Source organism: Eutrema salsugineum, unplaced genomic scaffold (assembly GCF_000478725.1).
Source record: "Eutrema salsugineum unplaced genomic scaffold, Eutsalg1_0 scaffold_8, whole genome shotgun sequence".
Classification (NCBI taxonomy): domain Eukaryota; kingdom Viridiplantae; phylum Streptophyta; class Magnoliopsida; order Brassicales; family Brassicaceae; genus Eutrema; species Eutrema salsugineum.
Genome location: NW_006256414.1, coordinates 2,579,231 through 2,597,824, shown reverse-complemented (window position 1 = coordinate 2,597,824; position 18,594 = coordinate 2,579,231). Strand labels below are relative to the sequence as shown.

General features: G+C 36.4%; 8 protein-coding genes across 8 annotated transcripts; 2 read left to right on the top strand and 6 right to left on the bottom strand.

Annotated features, from left to right (window-relative positions):
• Window positions 1–1,161: 1,161 nt before the first annotated feature.
• Window positions 1,162–3,145, bottom strand: LOC18010085 (E3 ubiquitin-protein ligase CSU1). Its single transcript, XM_006391921.2, has 2 exons — window positions 2,781–3,145; window positions 1,162–2,027 (listed from the first exon to the last, which is right to left on the bottom strand). Exons 1-2 carry the CDS (start codon window positions 3,017–3,019, stop codon window positions 1,334–1,336), a joined length of 933 nt encoding a protein of 310 aa, XP_006391983.1. The 5' UTR covers window positions 3,020–3,145; the 3' UTR covers window positions 1,162–1,333.
• Window positions 3,146–3,354: 209 nt separating this feature from the next.
• LOC18010084 (DNA-directed RNA polymerase III subunit rpc5) lies at window positions 3,355–5,550 on the bottom strand. Its single transcript, XM_024148548.1, has 9 exons — window positions 5,227–5,550; window positions 5,055–5,123; window positions 4,866–4,973; window positions 4,705–4,773; window positions 4,520–4,615; window positions 4,323–4,429; window positions 4,152–4,214; window positions 4,024–4,074; window positions 3,355–3,864 (listed from the first exon to the last, which is right to left on the bottom strand). The coding sequence occupies exons 1-8, from the start codon at window positions 5,392–5,394 to the stop codon at window positions 4,068–4,070; spliced, it is 687 nt and encodes a 228-aa protein (XP_024004316.1). The 5' UTR covers window positions 5,395–5,550; the 3' UTR covers window positions 3,355–3,864; window positions 4,024–4,067.
• Window positions 5,551–7,345: 1,795 nt separating this feature from the next.
• LOC18010056 lies at window positions 7,346–8,128 on the top strand. The gene is made up of 2 exons (XM_006391919.2): window positions 7,346–7,864; window positions 7,996–8,128. The coding sequence occupies exons 1-2, from the start codon at window positions 7,453–7,455 to the stop codon at window positions 8,049–8,051; spliced, it is 468 nt and encodes a 155-aa protein (XP_006391981.1). The 5' UTR covers window positions 7,346–7,452; the 3' UTR covers window positions 8,052–8,128.
• Window positions 8,129–10,021: 1,893 nt separating this feature from the next.
• Window positions 10,022–11,062, bottom strand: LOC112087748. The gene has a single exon (XM_024157617.1). The coding sequence runs from the start codon at window positions 11,060–11,062 to the stop codon at window positions 10,022–10,024; it is 1,041 nt and encodes a 346-aa protein (XP_024013385.1).
• Window positions 11,063–11,577: 515 nt separating this feature from the next.
• LOC112087742 (glutathione S-transferase T3-like) lies at window positions 11,578–12,174 on the bottom strand. The gene has a single exon (XM_024157614.1). It carries the CDS (start codon window positions 12,172–12,174, stop codon window positions 11,578–11,580), a length of 597 nt encoding a protein of 198 aa, XP_024013382.1.
• Window positions 12,175–12,650: 476 nt separating this feature from the next.
• On the bottom strand, window positions 12,651–13,214 carry LOC112087737 (uncharacterized protein At1g43920, Chloroplastic-like). Its single transcript, XM_024157611.1, has 2 exons — window positions 13,023–13,214; window positions 12,651–12,926 (listed from the first exon to the last, which is right to left on the bottom strand). Exons 1-2 carry the CDS (start codon window positions 13,212–13,214, stop codon window positions 12,651–12,653), a joined length of 468 nt encoding a protein of 155 aa, XP_024013379.1.
• Window positions 13,215–14,404: 1,190 nt separating this feature from the next.
• Window positions 14,405–16,967, top strand: LOC18010050 (transmembrane protein 87A). The gene is made up of 5 exons (XM_006391918.2): window positions 14,405–14,742; window positions 14,968–15,895; window positions 16,131–16,226; window positions 16,328–16,464; window positions 16,592–16,967. Exons 1-5 carry the CDS (start codon window positions 14,522–14,524, stop codon window positions 16,737–16,739), a joined length of 1,530 nt encoding a protein of 509 aa, XP_006391980.1. The 5' UTR covers window positions 14,405–14,521; the 3' UTR covers window positions 16,740–16,967.
• Window positions 16,873–18,591, bottom strand: LOC112087734 (S-(+)-linalool synthase, chloroplastic). Its single transcript, XM_024157607.1, is given in 13 exon segments — window positions 16,873–16,981; window positions 16,984–17,045; window positions 17,048–17,096; window positions 17,187–17,217; window positions 17,219–17,302; window positions 17,381–17,652; window positions 17,654–17,719; window positions 17,721–17,835; window positions 17,837–17,888; window positions 18,013–18,106; window positions 18,109–18,177; window positions 18,179–18,295; window positions 18,562–18,591. Coding segments are annotated over 13 exon segments (1,143 nt in total). The 3' UTR covers window positions 16,873–16,879.
• Window positions 18,592–18,594: the final 3 nt, after the last annotated feature.

Below are 18,594 nucleotides of genomic sequence, written 5' to 3'. Positions count from 1 at the left end.
TATTTAGAAGTTGCTTTATCCAATTGATGTAGGAGTTATCTACTAATTACTATATAAGGAGATGCTGAGATTGTAGCATAACTATGAGATTTGTGAAGCTTTAGTTTTGAGTTGATTTTCTAAAGCTAATAAGAAGAGTTTTTCTTATACGAGTCTTCAGTTTACGTTATCTTTGATTTCTATATATCTAACCCCATCAATGACCATGTGATAAGAAAATACTCCGCATTGTCTATGTGATCTCTGTCTGTGCTGTCAACTACAAGCAAAAGCCCTGTTATGCCGAATCTGAGATTTTGGGGGCTTGAAACAAAAACAAAAATGAAGGTCTAATTGCTTTTATAAAAAAATTTTTTTTTTTTTAAAAAAAAATTTTAAGCTAAATTGGACAAAAAAATTTGGGTGTTTGAAACAAATGTTTCAATGGGTTTGGCCCAGATCCGGCCCTGCTGCTATGTTTCTGGGAAGTAATGTTTATGTGTCTATAATGGAAACATATGAAATGTTTTTTGAATAACAAATCATCAGATATGATCTTGATGATTCTAAAATTAACAATTTCCTCCTACCCTGTAACGAAGTTGGCCGCCCATTTCCCAAAACTTTAAGGTTGAATCCTTGTATTTTATGCTTGCCACCTCCAATTCTTGAAACAATGGATCCGTTTTTAAGGAATTTATAACGAGTAGATTGAAAATCAGAAAAGAGTGGTTGTTTGTTTGATTGGTAGGTATGTTTGTGGTAAGGATATGTCCGGTTTCGAGTTTGTGCAGTATTTGACCTAACATCAATATTCTCGACTCGGTTTCTTGGAAAAATGGCCTTCCCAGAGTCATCCCCATTTTTCTTGAATTGAATTAGCAACGAACAAACTGGTTTTTGCAACGAAGTTTACTTCTGTTTGGACCTGGAAATCAGAAGAAGAAACCTCGAAACAACTTCACAAAGGTCTTAAGAGAGAGTTTCAAAGTCAAGTTGTTAAAGGCATAAGGGTTAAGAAGAGTTGAGAGTTGTGTAGTCTCTTTCAAGATCCGAAGAATCATAACAAAAGTCTACCGCGTGACTTTCTGCACATGTTTCTTAGTTGCGTATTTGTTAAGATCTTTATACTATTTGACTAGATGTAAATCATAACTTAAAAAAGAAGAAGATTTGAATCGATAGATCAGTTGAAATCACTTGCATACGGAAGAAACACAAATAGGATCCGATTAAAAGAAAGAAAGAAGTGTCTCTTAGTTATAGCAAAGGATACAGGCCATAAGGAGTTTGACGTATACAAAATCAAAGATATGTTCTGTAATTGCAAACTGAACATTTGATATGGTTTCCATCATGTCTTAACCGGCCTCACAAGCCCCAAACCAGAGCCACTACCTAAATGCTTGTACTCCTTAGCCTCAAGATGATCGTCGTGTTCAGCAAAACCTGTGCCTCCTTTCTTCAACCCAACCAAGTTCCTGTCCTTGCAAGGTTTGTCACACACAAGACAGACTTTGTCGACGGGCATAAACTTTTCACCGCATTTCTTGCAGAAAACATGCCCACATGAGCTAAGTGCCACAAGGGACATCGTGTTAGTGAGAGTGACTTTGCAGCTCGGGCAAATGTAGGTTTTGTCATAAGAGCTTGAAGATGACGATTGTATTTTCTTCTCTTCCTCTTCGCTGTTGTCTTCCGTGAAACGAATAGCAAAGAGGTTTTTCAGCTTAAGCTTCTCTTTGCCCTCTGGACAGACCGTGTGAGTTTCTGGAGCATCTACTCTCACTGAAGCTGCTGGTGTAGCTGATGGAAGCCAGAAGGCTTTCATCGTCTTAAGCGCTTCTTCTTCAAAAGAAGTTGTCTTCACACTGTTTGCACCATGAAAACCGTTCTTGTCTTGGTTGTGGTTCTTGTCACTGTGTCGAGGCATTGCACTATGGTTTTGCTGATCAAATTCGTCGAGCTCTCTAGCCTTTTGTAACATCAGCCTCTCTTCTTCTTCATCCTTATCTTGTTTCTTTTGAGAAGCATGAGCAGCAAGCCTCCTAAGAACATGTTAGTACTACTTATCAGGTCATGATCATCTTTAAGTGTAATTTTAAAAGTCCCAACAGGTCCTAACAAGTGAGTAGAGTCAGCTCCAACTGTTTTAACTCTTGTGATTATCCATATACAAGCTAAAACATAAAACGGAACTAAAGGCAAACCCTGAGATCTCCAGAAGCAAAATATATCAGCTTTTCGTTTTCAAACATTGTGGGGACTAGTAGCAACAAAACCAATACTCCTTCTTCAAAAGTCTTAACTCTTACTATAAAAACCCTAAATCAAGCAGTAAATAAAGATAAGATTTTTGAATGAAATCCAACTATTCCTATACAGGCATAACTGAGACTTGATTTTAAGAACCTCAATCATCAGATTCACACCATATTCATTCAATCCAACATGTTCAACAATGAAAAGGCTGGAGATACAACAATCCTATATAGATCCTAAAGCTAGAAACTTCAATCAAGCTCAATCACAATCCATCCATAGTGTTCAACAATGAAAGGGCTGGAAATTCAACAAATCTATTTAGCTCCTAAAGCTAGAAACTTCAGTCAAGATCAATCACAATCCATAGTGTTGAACAATGAAAAGGCTGGAAATTCAACAATCCTATCTAGTTCCTAAAGCTAGAAACTTCAATCAATCTCAATCACAATCCAAATTTTTCATATTTTCATAAATACCAAATATTGGGGAGCTTAAATATCGCAACTTTGAAAGGAAAAAAACACCAAAGTTTGTACCTTTGGATATCTTTCTTCTGAGCAAGGAAACATTCGAGGATACACTCTTTGCAAAAGACATGACCCTTGTGGCAACACATCGGATCGATGAAAGGCTTCAAGCAGAGAGAACAAGCATCGAAGGGCTTAATCGAGTCTTTCCCCAATCTCTCCCTCTGAGTTCCATACCCTAACTTCTTCTTCTCGTCATAAGTGAAATACGCAAGATCATTGTTGTTCTTCGAGTGTCTTTGCGGCATATTGGCGAATGGAAGATTGAATTGTGTAGAAGAGAAGACGACTCAGGTGTCTGAATCAATGATCCAAATCGGAAAGCCCTAGAGATTTGAGAAAGTTAGGAGATTTGCTTTTCCTGTGTTTCGCTCTCATGTAAGTTTATCTACTACTACCACATCCTTTACCGTCCAATATAAATCTAATCTAACGGTTCCTGATTATTAACACCTTTTGTTAATAGGAAATAGTAAACAAAACAAAAAATTTGTTCAATTGACCCTTAAATGATCGTTAATTCGTTATATATACATAATCATATTAAGAAACAATGAGTTATTGAGATTTATGGTTTAGCAGAAACTGAAGGATTTTTGCCTACAACATTCTTCCGGTTATTAGCTTTTCTATTTGATGAAGACTTCCGGTTATCATCAACTTTACTTCTTCCTCCTCCTTGGGTTATCTTTGACGTAAGCTTATCTTCCATAGCTTTCCAAAAAGCTGCTTGCTCCTTAGCAATCTCCGGGTAGGCTTTTATGAAGGAAACATCAGTGGGCTCTTTGAACTTCCAATCACATAGCAGAGACCTTTCTTTGGCAAATACAGTCAACATAGTTTTCATTTTATCCTCAGGGATACCAGTTGCTTTGACGTCAGATTCCTTTATAGTTAAACCCTTGCTGAACAACATCAGGACATAATCCCTTGAAGCCTCTACTATTGGTCTGTCTAGTTTGAGTAGCCTAGTTTTGGGAGTCCATAACCCTTGAACTAACCACGCATATCGTTGGAGGACCTTTAAGAACTCCTCGTTTGACAACTCTGGAGCATATTGCTTAAGAACATTGTATTGAAATAATGGAGGTCCCTGTTATGACGATTGAACAAGTTAGTTTAGAGGGCAGGCTTATACATACATTTTGTTCATAACTTAGGAGCAGGATCCATATATTCTTGATCTAGAAAAAACATAGAAGAACAGATATTAATGCAAGCATTCATTGAGATTATGATAGCTACTACCAACCTGGCAGAGCAGCTTTTGCACACGTTCTTCAAGCGGTAGCGAGGTCAAGACCTTGAAGGAGAAAAAGAATTTATCTTTAAGAAAGGGTTGATTCAGAGTTTGATTGAAAAATATGATAAAGACTGCACCTTCTCGAAGAATGTTTTGATTCAGAGTTTCTCCGACGGCACAGAGAGTTGATGTAAACCTCACTTCAACAAAAGACAAGAAGACATTAAGGAGAAGAAAAACATAGTAAAGGCAAGCAGCAAAAACATAAGTTGTCTCAGGCGAACTCAGTGAAAAGGTTAACATCATACGGGCTCATGTTGAAGTCTATTGAAGAGTTCTCATTCGCCATCATTCCGTTAAGATATCTGGAGCAAAACTCGGATTGAGGTCCATGATACTTGAGTGAAACCCAATTCTAAAAGAAGAAGAAAGATAGGAAACATAAGTTTACGAAACCATATCTAACAACAACTCATAGAGAAGAAAGGATAAGAATAAAACCGACAGGTTCTTCAATAGCTTCTGCTTGTTTCTTTATGGATGAAAGATGCTGGATAGACGGTCGGAGCTGAGCAATACCATGAACAAGATTCAAGTGTAACTGCAAAGTCCAATTTCAATAAGATACCCCACACACACTAGAGCAAGAATGTTTATAAAGCTTCGATGAAAAGATGGAAGAAGATATACCTTATCATTTGAAAGAACCCCAACAGCATAATCCAAAGTAGGAGGCTGCTTCCATGTTGTTGTCAAGGTCTAACAAAACAACAACAACAAAAGAAAAATAAAAATTGAAGTTGCATCAAAAGAACAAACCTTGAATCTTAAGCTTGGAACTAAAGTCTGACCTGCTTAGTCAAATGTAATTTACTTCCAAACTTGGAGTCATAGTTTCTCGAATGGATATTCATAGACAAATCAACTTCCACCTGGGAAGTAGAGGGATTCACTCTAACCTTAAGGCACACAAATAAACAAAATGATTAGAACTAAACAAAAAATGCAGAAAGTAACAATAAGAAAATGAGAACACTCACTTCTTCGCATCGTTCATCCATTTCGTATGGACGCCAAGACGGTCTTAGAGGATATTGTAGAACATAAAGCTGACATCATTGAGATATCAAACCTCTTAAAACGATTAGCAAAATCAACTTTTTCGAAGAATCTAAGCTAATAGGTGAAGGGAAGGTTAAATCCCGAGCTGACCTTAGAGTTTGCCTCAATAGACGGATTGAAGAAAACGTCAATCTCACGAACAACAAAGTCTTCCTCTTCTTCTTCTTCTTCTTCCTCCTGCAGTGAAATCTGATCTACCTCCATCAACTCAGCTTCCGTTGTCTCCGGCTCATTATTCACTTTTGAATCAATCTCCATTTTAACGGAGCCACTATAGACTTCAGGTTCAACTTTGGGGATAACGTCGTGCTCACTCTTGCTCACAGAACTCAAGAGAGCATCTTTTGGTTTGGGTTTTTTGGACTTTCCGGTTCGACAAGGTGCAAACCTGCGGGTTTTGGTAATCTCTTTTGGTTTGTCTTCGTCATCGAAGTCCATGTTTTTCGATTACTTCTGAACTCAAACACTGAAATTCACTGGAGATATCTGAAAAAGATCAAAACTTTCTCTAGTCACTAATAAAACTCAATATTCATAATTTTTACAAACTAAAAGAAACGGACAAAGCTTGTCAATATCAAAAGCTGTGAGTTTGTGACTCATCATAAGATCATAATCATAATTCATTGGTCTCTGCGATAGATTGAAACCCTCACTGCACATTCACAATTTACCAAAACCATTCAAGAAACCGTATCCATATTCCAAGTAAGACTATCCATCAGCGTAATACCATCCACTCCAAACGATTAACAAAACAATGAAGCAATTGAGCAGGAAATAATAATAAATTGATCGAAAGCTTACTGATTTCGTCGTGCTTGTAGGAGAAACGAAACGAGCAACGGAAATTGAGAGGTCTGACGATTAAAGAAGCAGCTCGGAATTAAGCAAAAACATTTCAGGCCCAAAGTAAGACTTGGCCCAGGCCCATCACGTGGATGTTAAAAAAGTCAAAACTGAAATTAAGGATCAAACTGATTGTGTCAAGTGTCAACTAGTGAGAGAGTTTATCGGCGGCGTCTAAGCTATCTTTCTTATCGGCTAGGTTTATCACTATGTTTAATTATATACATCATCCTTAATTAAATCTCCTTAATCAGTTTACGCGGCAGATTAAACGGTTGTCCGATTATAATGTCCGGTTTGGACAAAAATCGGTTAAATGATTTTTTTTTGAACAACGGTTAAATGATTTAAACTTGAATTCTATTTTGACCAAAAAAAGAAAAAAAAAACTTGAATTCTATTACAAAATAGTGTGAAAAGTTGAAAACTAACGAGATTTTGGATCCTACCACATTTTTTTTTGATAAAGGATCCTATCACTTTATATATAATTTTTAACTAAAAAGGCATCCTTTCTTTATAGAGGTGAAATTTGGAGAGATTTCAAAAAAAGAAATGTTCATATGAAAATTTGTAGAGGGTTTGTACTAATTGTTCTGTTTCTATGGCCGTGATCTTTCTCGACTCACTCTGTGTCGCTTCAGTTTGTTTTTTTTTTTGGTCCCACAGTCCACGTTTCTTGTACCATTCTTCAGACCAGACAAAAGAATAATGTCTAAATGGGAAGACTTGACTTAACGAGACCTTTTTAAAAGAAGTGAGAAGAAACAATCTTCTTTCAGAAAAAAAAAAAATTCAGTTGCTGACATACTTCATAATCAAAACTATCAAAACCAGTTGGTGAATTTTTGGTGAGAAATTTACAGTTTCTATAATAATTAACAGCAACATTTTATTTTATTTTTGATCTAGTATGATAATACTGTTGGAGTCGCTATGGATTTTGTTTTGAAGATGAAAAACCAATTTATAGTCTTTTTCTAATTTATTTTTTCATTTAAAGTGTACGTAAACCAAAACAAATTCAGTAAAAAAGAAAAAGAGAGAGACACATATGAATAATGTGTGTGATACACTTAACCATGATTGGTACTTAAATCCACTAATTTATGTTTTTAAGAAAATGATATTGTTTCCCGGAAATAAACCGTGATTTACGGATGTTACAACGTCAATTAGTTCAACATGGCTTTACTTAAGGCAAAAGACTATGAGTGAGACTATATAACAAATACTAATATAATTCAGAAATAAGTAGATTATTTTTAAATCATACCATGGTTTCAAAAAAAATATATGTATTTTTGAAATAATCACAAAATTTCTCACAGATCACAACTCATTGCTAACCAGCTCATAAGCTAAAAAAGACAACTCATTTCTCCACTCTTTTGACAAAAACAGAGCACCAAACATTAAACCCTTCAAAATACACAAATCTCACCATCCGAAAAAAGAAAGAAAAAAATGTCTCTGCTTCTTCTTCTTGTTCTCCTCCAACTCATAGCTCCATCTTCACAATCTTCAATTCGAAACCTCCTCGAAGCTCGTGGTTTACCAGGTGGGTTGTTTCCAGACAACGTGGAGAGTTACAGTCTAGACGAGAAGACAGGGGAGCTCGAAGTTCAACTACAGAACCCTTGTTTCGCTCGGTTCGAAAACAGAGTATACTTTGATAGTGTGATCAGAGCAAATCTAAGCTATGGTGGGCTTGTTGGGCTTGAAGGTTTGACACAAGAAGAGCTTTTTCTTTGGTTACCAGTCAAAGGCATTGCTGTGAATGATCCTTCTTCTGGACTTGTTCTCTTTGATATCGGCGTTGCTCATAAACAAATCTCTCGCTCTCTCTTTGAAGATCCTCCCGTTTGTTATCCTCCTGGTGAGTTAAAGTTTGTAGTTTTTTTTTCTTAAATAAGAGATTTTGAAATGAAACTGAGACTATTCTTGGGGGTTTATTAAGACTCCAATTTTATTTTTTATGCTAATTGAGTTTTATGAAATTTGTTGTAGGATCTATAATGGAGAAGATAGAGAAGAGCAAGATGGATATTCAGCTCCAGAGATAAAAAAAAATCTCTCTTTTTTCTCTTTTGGGGGTGTTTGTGTTTCTTCTCCTTTTTCTTTGGGGCTGTCTGGGAAAAAATGGAAAATGTGGGGTGAAATATGTGTAAAATCTGGAAAGAAGGGGGGAAAATTTTGGAACTTTGTATAAATCTATGGGGTCCATAAAGTAATCAATTTTGTCACTTGTCATTTTTCTTTTCTTTTCTTTATATGAGAATGTAGAGTATTATTTCACTTTTGCTTTAAATTTTGAAAATGATGGTCTTTGTTTAATCATTATCCCTCTAACAAAATCATTGACATAGAATTACGCTTTGAAAGGAAGCTGGCTCCCGTCTGCACCAAACACAGCTGTATCACCTAGAAAAGATAGTATTTGTTTTCCTTCATGTTGGTATTAGTGCATATTCTAAGGTTTATTTTTTATATACTTTATGTAACTTTGTTCATAGTCTTAATGAAAAGTAGTTAAAATTAGATAACCTAATCCATTTAATTTTCTGTCCGCCACGAGGTTGATCCGATTGGGAGGGGAGGCATTAAGTCATACGTTTAACAAACCTATAAATTATATTTACTTACAGTGAATGAAATCCAAACTAATTATTAAACATATATTGCGTATAACAAAAACTGAGTTATGTCCTATACCTTGAAAGCAATTCTTTACTTTGCTATCGTCATGTGGTAAATTTATAAACCTATTTATTGTCCTAATCCGATGATAAAAAAATATATCTAAAAATGGTAAAGAACAGATTTGAAAAAAAAAAAAACTGGTTTGTAAAAAACGAGAAGAAACTCGTGGAAATGGCATGAAAAAAAAATGGCATGAAAAAAAAAAGGCATGAAAAAAAAGGCATGAACTCAGATAATGTTGGGTTCATTTTATATAAGAAAAGGTTAGTCTATGGCCTATGGAGTACTACTTTATTCACGATGGATTTGTGACAACTTTTTCATTCACTAAATCTATAACAAAATTACTCATTACAATCGTTCTAACGTCCAATTAATTTAAAACGTATGACAAATTGACACTGTATGAATACATAGTTAGTGAATGGTGCAGCGATACAAAAAGGGTCATGAAGTTATGAAGTGGTACAGAAACACAACGTACCAATCATATTAGATCATCTCCAACCATGGATTATTAAAAAGTGTAAGAGTTCTCAAAACAATAATATAAAATGAAATCATGTACAAAATGAAGATAAAGAGAAGAGTCTCTAAATACATAAAGAGAGGTTCTCAAACAAGAGATTTTGAATATTCTCTCTCATATTTTAAAAGCCTCTATAATATTTAATTATTATTTTTCTATACATATAATATGAAGAGCTTCTTCTAAAATCCTCCCATTGGAGATGGTCTTACTAGTGCAGATCATTTAACCTAAGACCATCTACAATCCTGAACCCCATGATGGGGTTCATCAGCATTTTTTAATAATTTTTGGAGGAGAGAGAATGTGGAAGAACTTTGAGTGAACCTGTTATGAAAAATGGGTGTTCAACCCTGATACCCATTTTGGGATTCAACAGAATAAAACAATAATGTTTTTGAATTTTTTTTTTTAAACTTAGTTAAACATTTGAATTATTTAAAATGAAAAGATTTATTTAGTACATATAATTAGAAACTAAACAAAAAAATTAAAAAAACAAAAGTAAAAGTAAAACTAATAATCTTCTAGATGTCCAAATTTATGCCACATATGCTCAAGTAGATCCGCTTGTAATAGATCATGTGTTTTTCTGTCCTGAATTTCATTACGAATACCGATCATATTTTCGATATTTGAAGCTAAATCTGTAGAGAATGACATACCAACTTGGGAACATCTGGTAAGATCGCCTTGTTCGAATTCTGTTGTATCAACCAGATTGTAATGGTCTCGTTCATTTTCCACTATCATATTATGCAAGATGATACATGCCCGCATAATATTTCCAATTTTCTGCTTATCTCAAATGAGAGCTGGGTTTTTTACAATCGCAAACCGAGCTTGCAAAACTCCGAATGCACGTTCGACATCTTTGCGGACGGATTCTTGATGTTTAGCAAAACATCTGGTTTTTGGGTCTTGCGGTAGGGGTATTGATTGTACAAAAGTTTCCCACTTCGGGTAGATACCGTCGGGTAGGTAGTATGCATAACGGTATTGGTTTCCATTGACATAGTATTTAACCTTTGGCGCACGACCTTGTAAAATGTCATCAAAAACAGGTGATCGCTTAAGAACGTTAATGTCGTTTAAAGTACCTGGAGGTCCGAAAAACGCATGCCATATCCAAAGATCATGTGATGCTACTGCTTCTAAGACGATTGTCGGTTTTCCTGAACCACGTGTATATTGCCCTTTCCAAGCTGTAGGACAATTTTTCCACACCCAATGCATACAATCGATGCTCCCTATCATTCCCGGGAATCCACGGCTTTCCCCAACATCTAGTAGTTGTTGAAGATCCGCTGCAGTGGGTCGCCTGAGATATTCATCTCCAAATAAAGATATTATTGCTTCAGTAAAATGTTTCAAACATGAAAGTGCGGTACTTTCACCCAGACGGAGGTACTCGTCAACTGCATCAGCCGCAGAACCGTATGCCATCATACGAATAGCCGCATTACATTTTTGGATGGCTGAAAGACTAACCCTTCCAATCGCATCTCTCCTTTGCTGGAAAAATGGAACTTCCTCGGACAGACGAGACACGATACGCATGAATAATGGTCGGGTCATTCTGAAACGGCGACGAAACATATTTGGGGGATATGTTGCACGATCACTGAAATAATCATCCCATAAACGCTGATGGCCTTGCTCACGATTTCTTTCAATATATGCTCTCTTCTTCTGGTTGCGCTTTGGAACGGAATGCTCCTCCAAAACTTCATTTAGAGCATTGTTGAAAGTTTGATCAAAGTAATTGTTCCAAGTTTCCTCAAAAGATTCTTCGATGAAATCATCAAAATTAACATTGAAAGAATTGCTTGAAGATGAAGCCATGGCAAACACAAAGTATGGAAAGAAATAAAGTGTGTAAGATTTATGGAACAAATTTTAGAGGTCATATGGAACAAATTTTACAACTCGCCAATATATATATATAATGAAGAAGCACATATCAGGTTACTAAAGCATGAAAGAAAGATGTGGTATACAATATTACACATATGTCTTGCCTAAAAGCCTAAATCTGTATGGTGTATAGCACAAAATGACAAAGTATCTAAGGCCCCTCAATGTTTTTTCACCACATCTTCATAGGGTACATTGACACTCGATTCTTTACCACCACATCCACAAAGTGAAACTTCCTCACCAACCACTACAAACAAGTAAAACGTGTTTAGTCATGACCATATGATACAACAATATTATTTCAAAAATTTAAAAATACGAGGTTAACCCTGAAAAACATAGTTACTACAACGTCTTAACTTCATGAGAAAGAACCCGAGAACATTGACACTAAAAAACCTAAACCCTACATAAACGAAGATACTACATTATAATTTTGGTCACAGCAGTTCGTTAATCAGTTTAGTCTTCAAAGCCTCAATAACTGTTGATAGTGGCTCGGGTTTAGAAAGGAGCATCTCAAGCATTTTATGCTTCGACTGAAGCAGTTCTTGCTTAGACAGCTGGTCTGCTGTTTTCACCAAATCGTCGTCGTTCTGGCCGCTGGTCTGCTGCTTCAATGCGGTCTCATAACATCCGCTGAACTTGCATACTTGGTCATTTATACGACCCCACCTCTGCTTGCAAGTCGTTGCCTCTCTGTTCGGATAGTCGGCTAACTTGGGGCTGTTGTTGAAGAATCCCTGAATGCGCGACCAAAAAGCACCAGCTTTTTGGTCATTACCAACCACCGGATCCTTGCTTGTGTTTAACCAAGCGCTGATTAGGACAATGTCTTCAACTGGTGACCAAATCCTCCGTGGTACACGATCTTTAGTCACAGGACTTGGATCATCTTGTGAAAGTTGGCTACTAAAGCAGGGAACCTCGGATGAGCTAAGATCTATGGTTGGGGAAAAGTTGAAAGTGTTATCCTCTTGGCTTGCTAAGAGGTTAACGAACCCTGGCGAGTTCCCAAATGAATTCGCTGAGTCCATTTTGTTTGAGAGTTTAGGTAGGTTGAGAGGGAAAGGAAAGTGTAGAAGGTTTGGATATTCAATTTTTTTAAAGATTCAAGGGTTTTTTATATTTAAGAAAGTTAGGATTGGTGTTTTAAAGTTTCAAGGGTTTAGTAATGGTTGTCATATCGAGTTACCTACCAGCTTTAACAAATACAATAACTACTTTGCTAACCTAAACCAACCATATTCATTTAAAAGTTAAGTGATGTGATGTCTAACCTTATTTCTGCCCACCCAAGCAATGTCTGGTTTGCCTAAGGAGAATTATCGGGTTCGTCTTGCTTGAAAGAGTAATCCAACCTCACCAATAAATAGCATTAACTCGTTGTTAGTTATGGCTTATCTTTACTGACTCACCAATAAAGAGTAATCCAATAAATAACATCTTCCATTACAACATCATAAAAAGTACTTAACAAAAGCCGCCTAAACAGTTAGCAGAAAACTATGAACTACTTAAACACGTAGGCGATAGCAGCAAACACACATAGAAGAATGAGACATAAGTAGCTATCACCTTGCTTCAACCTTTCAAGTTCATCATGAATCATGCAGATCTCCAGGGTTAGTACTCCATTAAGCTCCTGTATCTCCTCGTTAAGTTCTTCCCTAAGCAACCTCACCTCCTCTTTTACTTCTCCATTAAGCCGTTCAACCGTTTGCCCCAAGATTTCGAATTGCTCTTCCACAGCCTCATCCCACCATTTGAAAATATGCTGAAAACTACCCTATACAACAAAACAAGTAAACCGAACTAAGCCAAAGCAGATACAAATGAAGAATGAATATACAACAAAACAAGTAAACAGAAGTGTTCAACGGACCTCGTTTATCCACTCAGGACAACGGTAGAACCTTCGTCCACAATTCGGTCCACCTCTCACGGATTCAAGCTTCACCGCTAAGCCACAGAAACATCTTTGTGGAATACCATAGTTACCATCGGCGTATGCCCAAGCCATGTTCTCGATAGCTTCGTCCTCAGACGACGAGGGCTCGCTCCAGCTGATAGGCATTGCTAACCTCGCAACAACAACATAAGCATTTCGATGGTTAACTACTTAAGCAAAACAATCAATGAAACGTACAAAGCAATATCCAATCACATAATTTTATCAACAAGAACCCTAATTTTATCATCAGTTTTAAAAACCCAAATAGGCGAAATTCGGAACCGATTAACCATAAGAACAATGAATCACATACAAATCTTACTAAACACCAAAAGCCCCAAAACAAAAGTTCCCACAGAACCCTAATTTTCCCCCAATTTAGTTAACCCTAGTATCGATTCAAACTCTCGAATAAAACGAAATTAAAATACTTCAAAAGAAACAGACGACGTACCTTACTGATCCACCGGAGGGGAAGCGACGATTCACCGTCGATTCGATCGAAGGGGAAGATTTGTGTCGAAGTCGCGATTATCGCAAATTGCCTTGAGAGTTTTTTTTTTTGATAAAAATAGAATGCGAAATAAACCCCAAAACTTCGACCCCGACTCTAAAAAAATTTCTCCAAACTACACCCAATCACTGTTTGCCACATAAGCCGTTGAACCTCGACGATACAGGCTCGTCAGGCTCATCCCAATGAGACGGTATCAGCAAGTTTTTGGGTTTAAACAATTAAAACAAATCAAAATAATAGTTTTAGACCCCACAGATGAATTCCGTCCATACCGCGTTGTGGATAGTATAATAAGCATAGAGAATAATTTGTATATACATGCTTAGGCTAATATTGAAGCTTTTTTTTTAACATTGATTAATATTTATTAATTCAACGAAAATAATACAGAGAAAAGAACTATCTGACGACTGGAATCAAAAGCCAGCAAATAATAATAGATACATCCTAGAGCCAAAAATCCGAAAAATGAGAAACTATCGTCCGAATAAAATAAACATAAACACACTAAAACGATTAATACAAATATATTAAACAACATGAAAATCTAACTCTTATACACTTAATCTTCTTCCAAACAGATATAAATCTAAGACTATGCATTCCCACCATGCTTATAAGTTATATCTTAAGCTTATTTAGCCAAATTTATTATATGATTAAATTAACCAACTTAAATTTAATTATATAGTGTTTTTTTTTTCTTTCTTACCGTAGACATGTAATTTCAGTAAACTTTTTTTTTTGGTTGAGCCAATTAAAAAAAAGGAGTATTTGATCTGTGCACCGTTTGAGACTTTGAGTAATCGTCTCTCTCTCTCGTTTGGTTCGATCGAAAATCTTCGATCAGCGTCTTCTAGCTCCAGCTTCGCGATATTCAACTCAAGAGACAAACAATTAAGCTCTGTTTCCAATGGGAAATCGTCTGTTAGGGTTGTGGGCGATTGTGATTTTACTTGTCGGAAGCTTGATCGGCGCTTCCGATGCATCGATTCACGAGTACAAGAACGAAGGCTTCACCGCACGCGCCAATGCTCGGTTCTTCCATGGAGGTAGCGAAGGTCTCTACGCTTCCAAGTTTCAGGATGTAAACACTTCTTCTGATAAACCTCTTAAAGGAAAGTCCTTTATAAGGTCAGATTCTTCCTCCTCAAATCAGCTTTAATATACACCTTGATGTGGGTCTGGAATAGTTTAACTAAGGAACATTACTTTGAAGCCTTATGCTTAATAATTATAAGTTTGATTACTCTTTGTTCTCAATGTAGCTGAGATCAGACTTTTAAGCAAGTAGAAAGCTCTCCCATTGCAATACCTTTATAGCTAATGTTGTTTAGCCAATATCTTTGTTACTTATAGGTTTGATGATGTGACCTTTGTGAGGACAGTGGAATCTGCTAGTAAACAGAATGCAATGCAATCAACTGCAGGGCTAGTGGAAGCAATCTTACTTGAAGTGAAAGACCGTGATAGAATTGGGGGATCTTTTCTCAAATCCGAAGCAATTTGTTGCACACCAGAGCTTGCTGATACTGGATCTTGCAGCCTTGGGGAGGTTATCATCAACAGAGATTCTAGTGAGTGGCCAAGACAGATCAAGACTTACTTTAAAGGGAACAAGACAGAAGTTAATATGTCCCCTGAAACAGTGGTTATAAATAAGACTGGAATGTACTATCTTTATTTCATGATTTGTGACCCGGAATTGGATGGCACTAGAATCAGAGGAAGAACAGTTTGGAAGAACCCTGATGGTTATTTACCAGGAAAGGTTGCTCCTTTGATGAAGTTTTTTGGATTCATGTCGTTAGCTTATCTTCTGCTTGGCCTAGTTTGGTTTGTGCGGTTTGTTCAGTTTTGGAAGGATATAATTCAGCTGCACTATCATATCACTTTGGTTATTGCTCTTGGCATGTGTGAAATGGCTGTTCGATACTTTGAGTATGCTAATTTCGACTCGACTGGTATGAGACCAATGGTTGTTACTCTGTGGGCAGTGACTTTTGCTTCCATAAAAAAAACGCTTTCCAGGCTTCTTCTTCTGGTTGTTTCTATGGGTTATGGGGTCGTAAAGCCTACACTTGGTGGCATAACCTCGAGGGTACTTCTTCTTGGAGTCATATATTTTGTTGCAACAGAGGCTCTTGAGTTGGTTGAGCAATTGGGGAACATCAATGACTTTTCTGGAAAAACAGTGATATTTTTGGTGATACCCGTGGCATTACTGGATGCATGCTTTATCCTGTGGATTTTCTCATCATTGGCGAGAACTCTTGAGAAACTTCAGGTAAGATACAACACTTATATTGAATTGATTTCTTTGTATAGCAATAGTAGATACATAGCCAAATATTCTCTGTCAAATTATGATATATGAAGGAAGTATATATACCACATGCGTTCAAGGATCATAACCATGTTATCTTATTTAGATTCCAATCAGTAGCTACTTAAGCCATCTACGAAGATACAGTTCTTCTAAATTTTTTCTTAGCTGCTTATCTGTCTAATGTTCACTGCAGATTAAGAGAAACATGGCTAAGCTTGAGCTGTATAGGAACTTCACTAACACACTCGCTATCTCTGTGCTGCTCTCTATTGCTTGGATTGGTTTTGAGGTAACACAACTCACTACTCTAGTGGCTGACTCGTATGTTACTTGAAACTTCAAGTCAAAGGAGTGTAACTGAAATCACATTCCTCTCTGTCTCTGTATCAGCTATACTTCAACGGAACTGACCCTCTAATCGAACTCTGGAGAATGGCGTGGATCATTCCAGCTTTTTGGAATTTACTCTCTTTTGGTCTGTTAGCAGTCATATGCATCCTTTGGGCTCCATCCAATAACCCAACAAGGTTAAACAACTTTCCATTGACGTTTACTCAATTCTTTTATGGCAAGATTCAAGACTCTAATATGGTGTTCACCGAGAGATTATCTATTTTGCACTCAGCTTAACTCTAATTGCTTTAAACCTTGCAGGTACTCATACTTAGCGGAAACAGGGGACGAGTTCGAAGAGGAAGGTGTCTCATTGACGGGTACCGGAATTAAGAGTACAGGAGATGTTGAAAGGAATGATCTTTTATATGGGCTTGCAGACGAGGTTGAAGAGGACAAACGTGAGTGAACTCCTTGTCACAAGCATTATATAGTTTACATTAAAGAGTTTTTAGTGTAAGTCGTACATCCCGGTTTGTAAACTTGATGTAAATCTTATAACCTTTCTACCTGAGTAAGTTGTTTTCTGACCCTTTAGGACTTGTTTACTCAGATCAAAAGTTCTTGTAATATTAACTGTTCTTGCAATGTAGCTGCAGATTATACAGTCCTAAGGTGATTCTCAATTAGTTCGAGTTTATTTTTTTTATTTTTAGTTCTTCAGCCAACAAGAAGTAGTCATGGAGTATCACTAAATGAACATATATACTCACCAAGAATTTAACCATTTTGCTTTTACCAATAATGTTTTACACAAACTTGCCCACTGAGAATTGTAATGTTCATATGGTTTGAACCAATTGATCAATATGATTAAAGAGGTCTAAAACATGACTTTATTTTGAGTGTTAATCACTTCGAAGTGTGTTAGGTTCCAACCATGTGATATCTAAAGCTTCAAAGCAAACCTTCATATATCTCGGTAGCGTCTCAAAGCCCCTCATGATCTATTTCTCAACAAGTTTTCGTTATCTTTGACATATTTAAAAGACACAGAATGTGAATCAACATAAGATATATTAGACTAGTTTATATGTACTTCTCAACAACTTCGTGAAGATAATTAGTTCTTCTAGCTCCCCATAGACATCGAAATGTCATCGCTGAGAAATCAAAAACCTATAAAAAGTCTTCTACCGAATTCACTTATATATCGACTTTAGGGTGTATCATTCTTGACTTTACTTGATTATTTGAGATATTTCTTCCTATAGTAGTGACTTTAAGATAATGCAATCGACCTCAGCCACTAGTAATAGAGTTTGTAACCACTTATTATCTTCTTGACCCGTGATTTGATCATGCATACTTATAATTTATGGACCTCTTGGACTTTAATCTTCCTAAGGTTTTGTGGCAAGTATGCCTCAAAGAACTCATTATAAACTCGCTTTTGATGCCTTTCTCAACCCGAGCAAAGTTCATTAAGACAAGTAAATGTGAATTCTCTCACACTATCGAGTATTTCTTCACCTTCTACACCGAGCTCAAAAGCTTCATACGATTATATGACCCTTCCCATCATTTTGTAGGCCGTCTTTGATTCCACTCTTCTTTTCTAAGATGTTTCAGAACATACCAAAATGTTTTATAAATTATAGTGATCATTACCGTAAATACGCATGTATCATACGGCAATGTAGTAAGTATATATTGATATATTTACATGCTATATCACGTACTTTCTTGGTTATTGTAACCTTCTTGCCTCAGCAATCGAAAGCAATGCACGACCTCATGGAGATCTCGTCCATAGTATTCAATTCATTGATTTATGTGCATTCTTTGTAAGCCATGTGAAAGATCTGATTGATCTCGTGTTGAAAATGGAGATTGATGTCTCATCTCTAAGCTCTCGAATGGATCATCTTGGTTATCAATCATCTCTAAGCTCTCAAATGGATCATCTTGGTTTGGAATTAGTATATTCTTGACCTTCTGGATATTCAGTCCGAGTAAACATCCCTACAACAAAAAGACACATTCTTTTGAAATGTTATGGTTTATATGGATTTTGGAAAATTAATCCTATAACATAAACTTAATAAAACCAAAAAAAAAAATTAACAACTTATTAAAAACCAAATATATTTTCACGTGAATTTCCTGATCAGTAGTGTCTGTCCGATTTAAAGTAGTCGGTTTTTTTTTTTACATAAAAAACACACTTAATTAAATTACCAATCGAAAGGGGTTTTCCTCTAGAGCTAGGCCGGAGCCAACAGACTTACATGGGAGCAACGAAATCCTCTACGAGACATTAT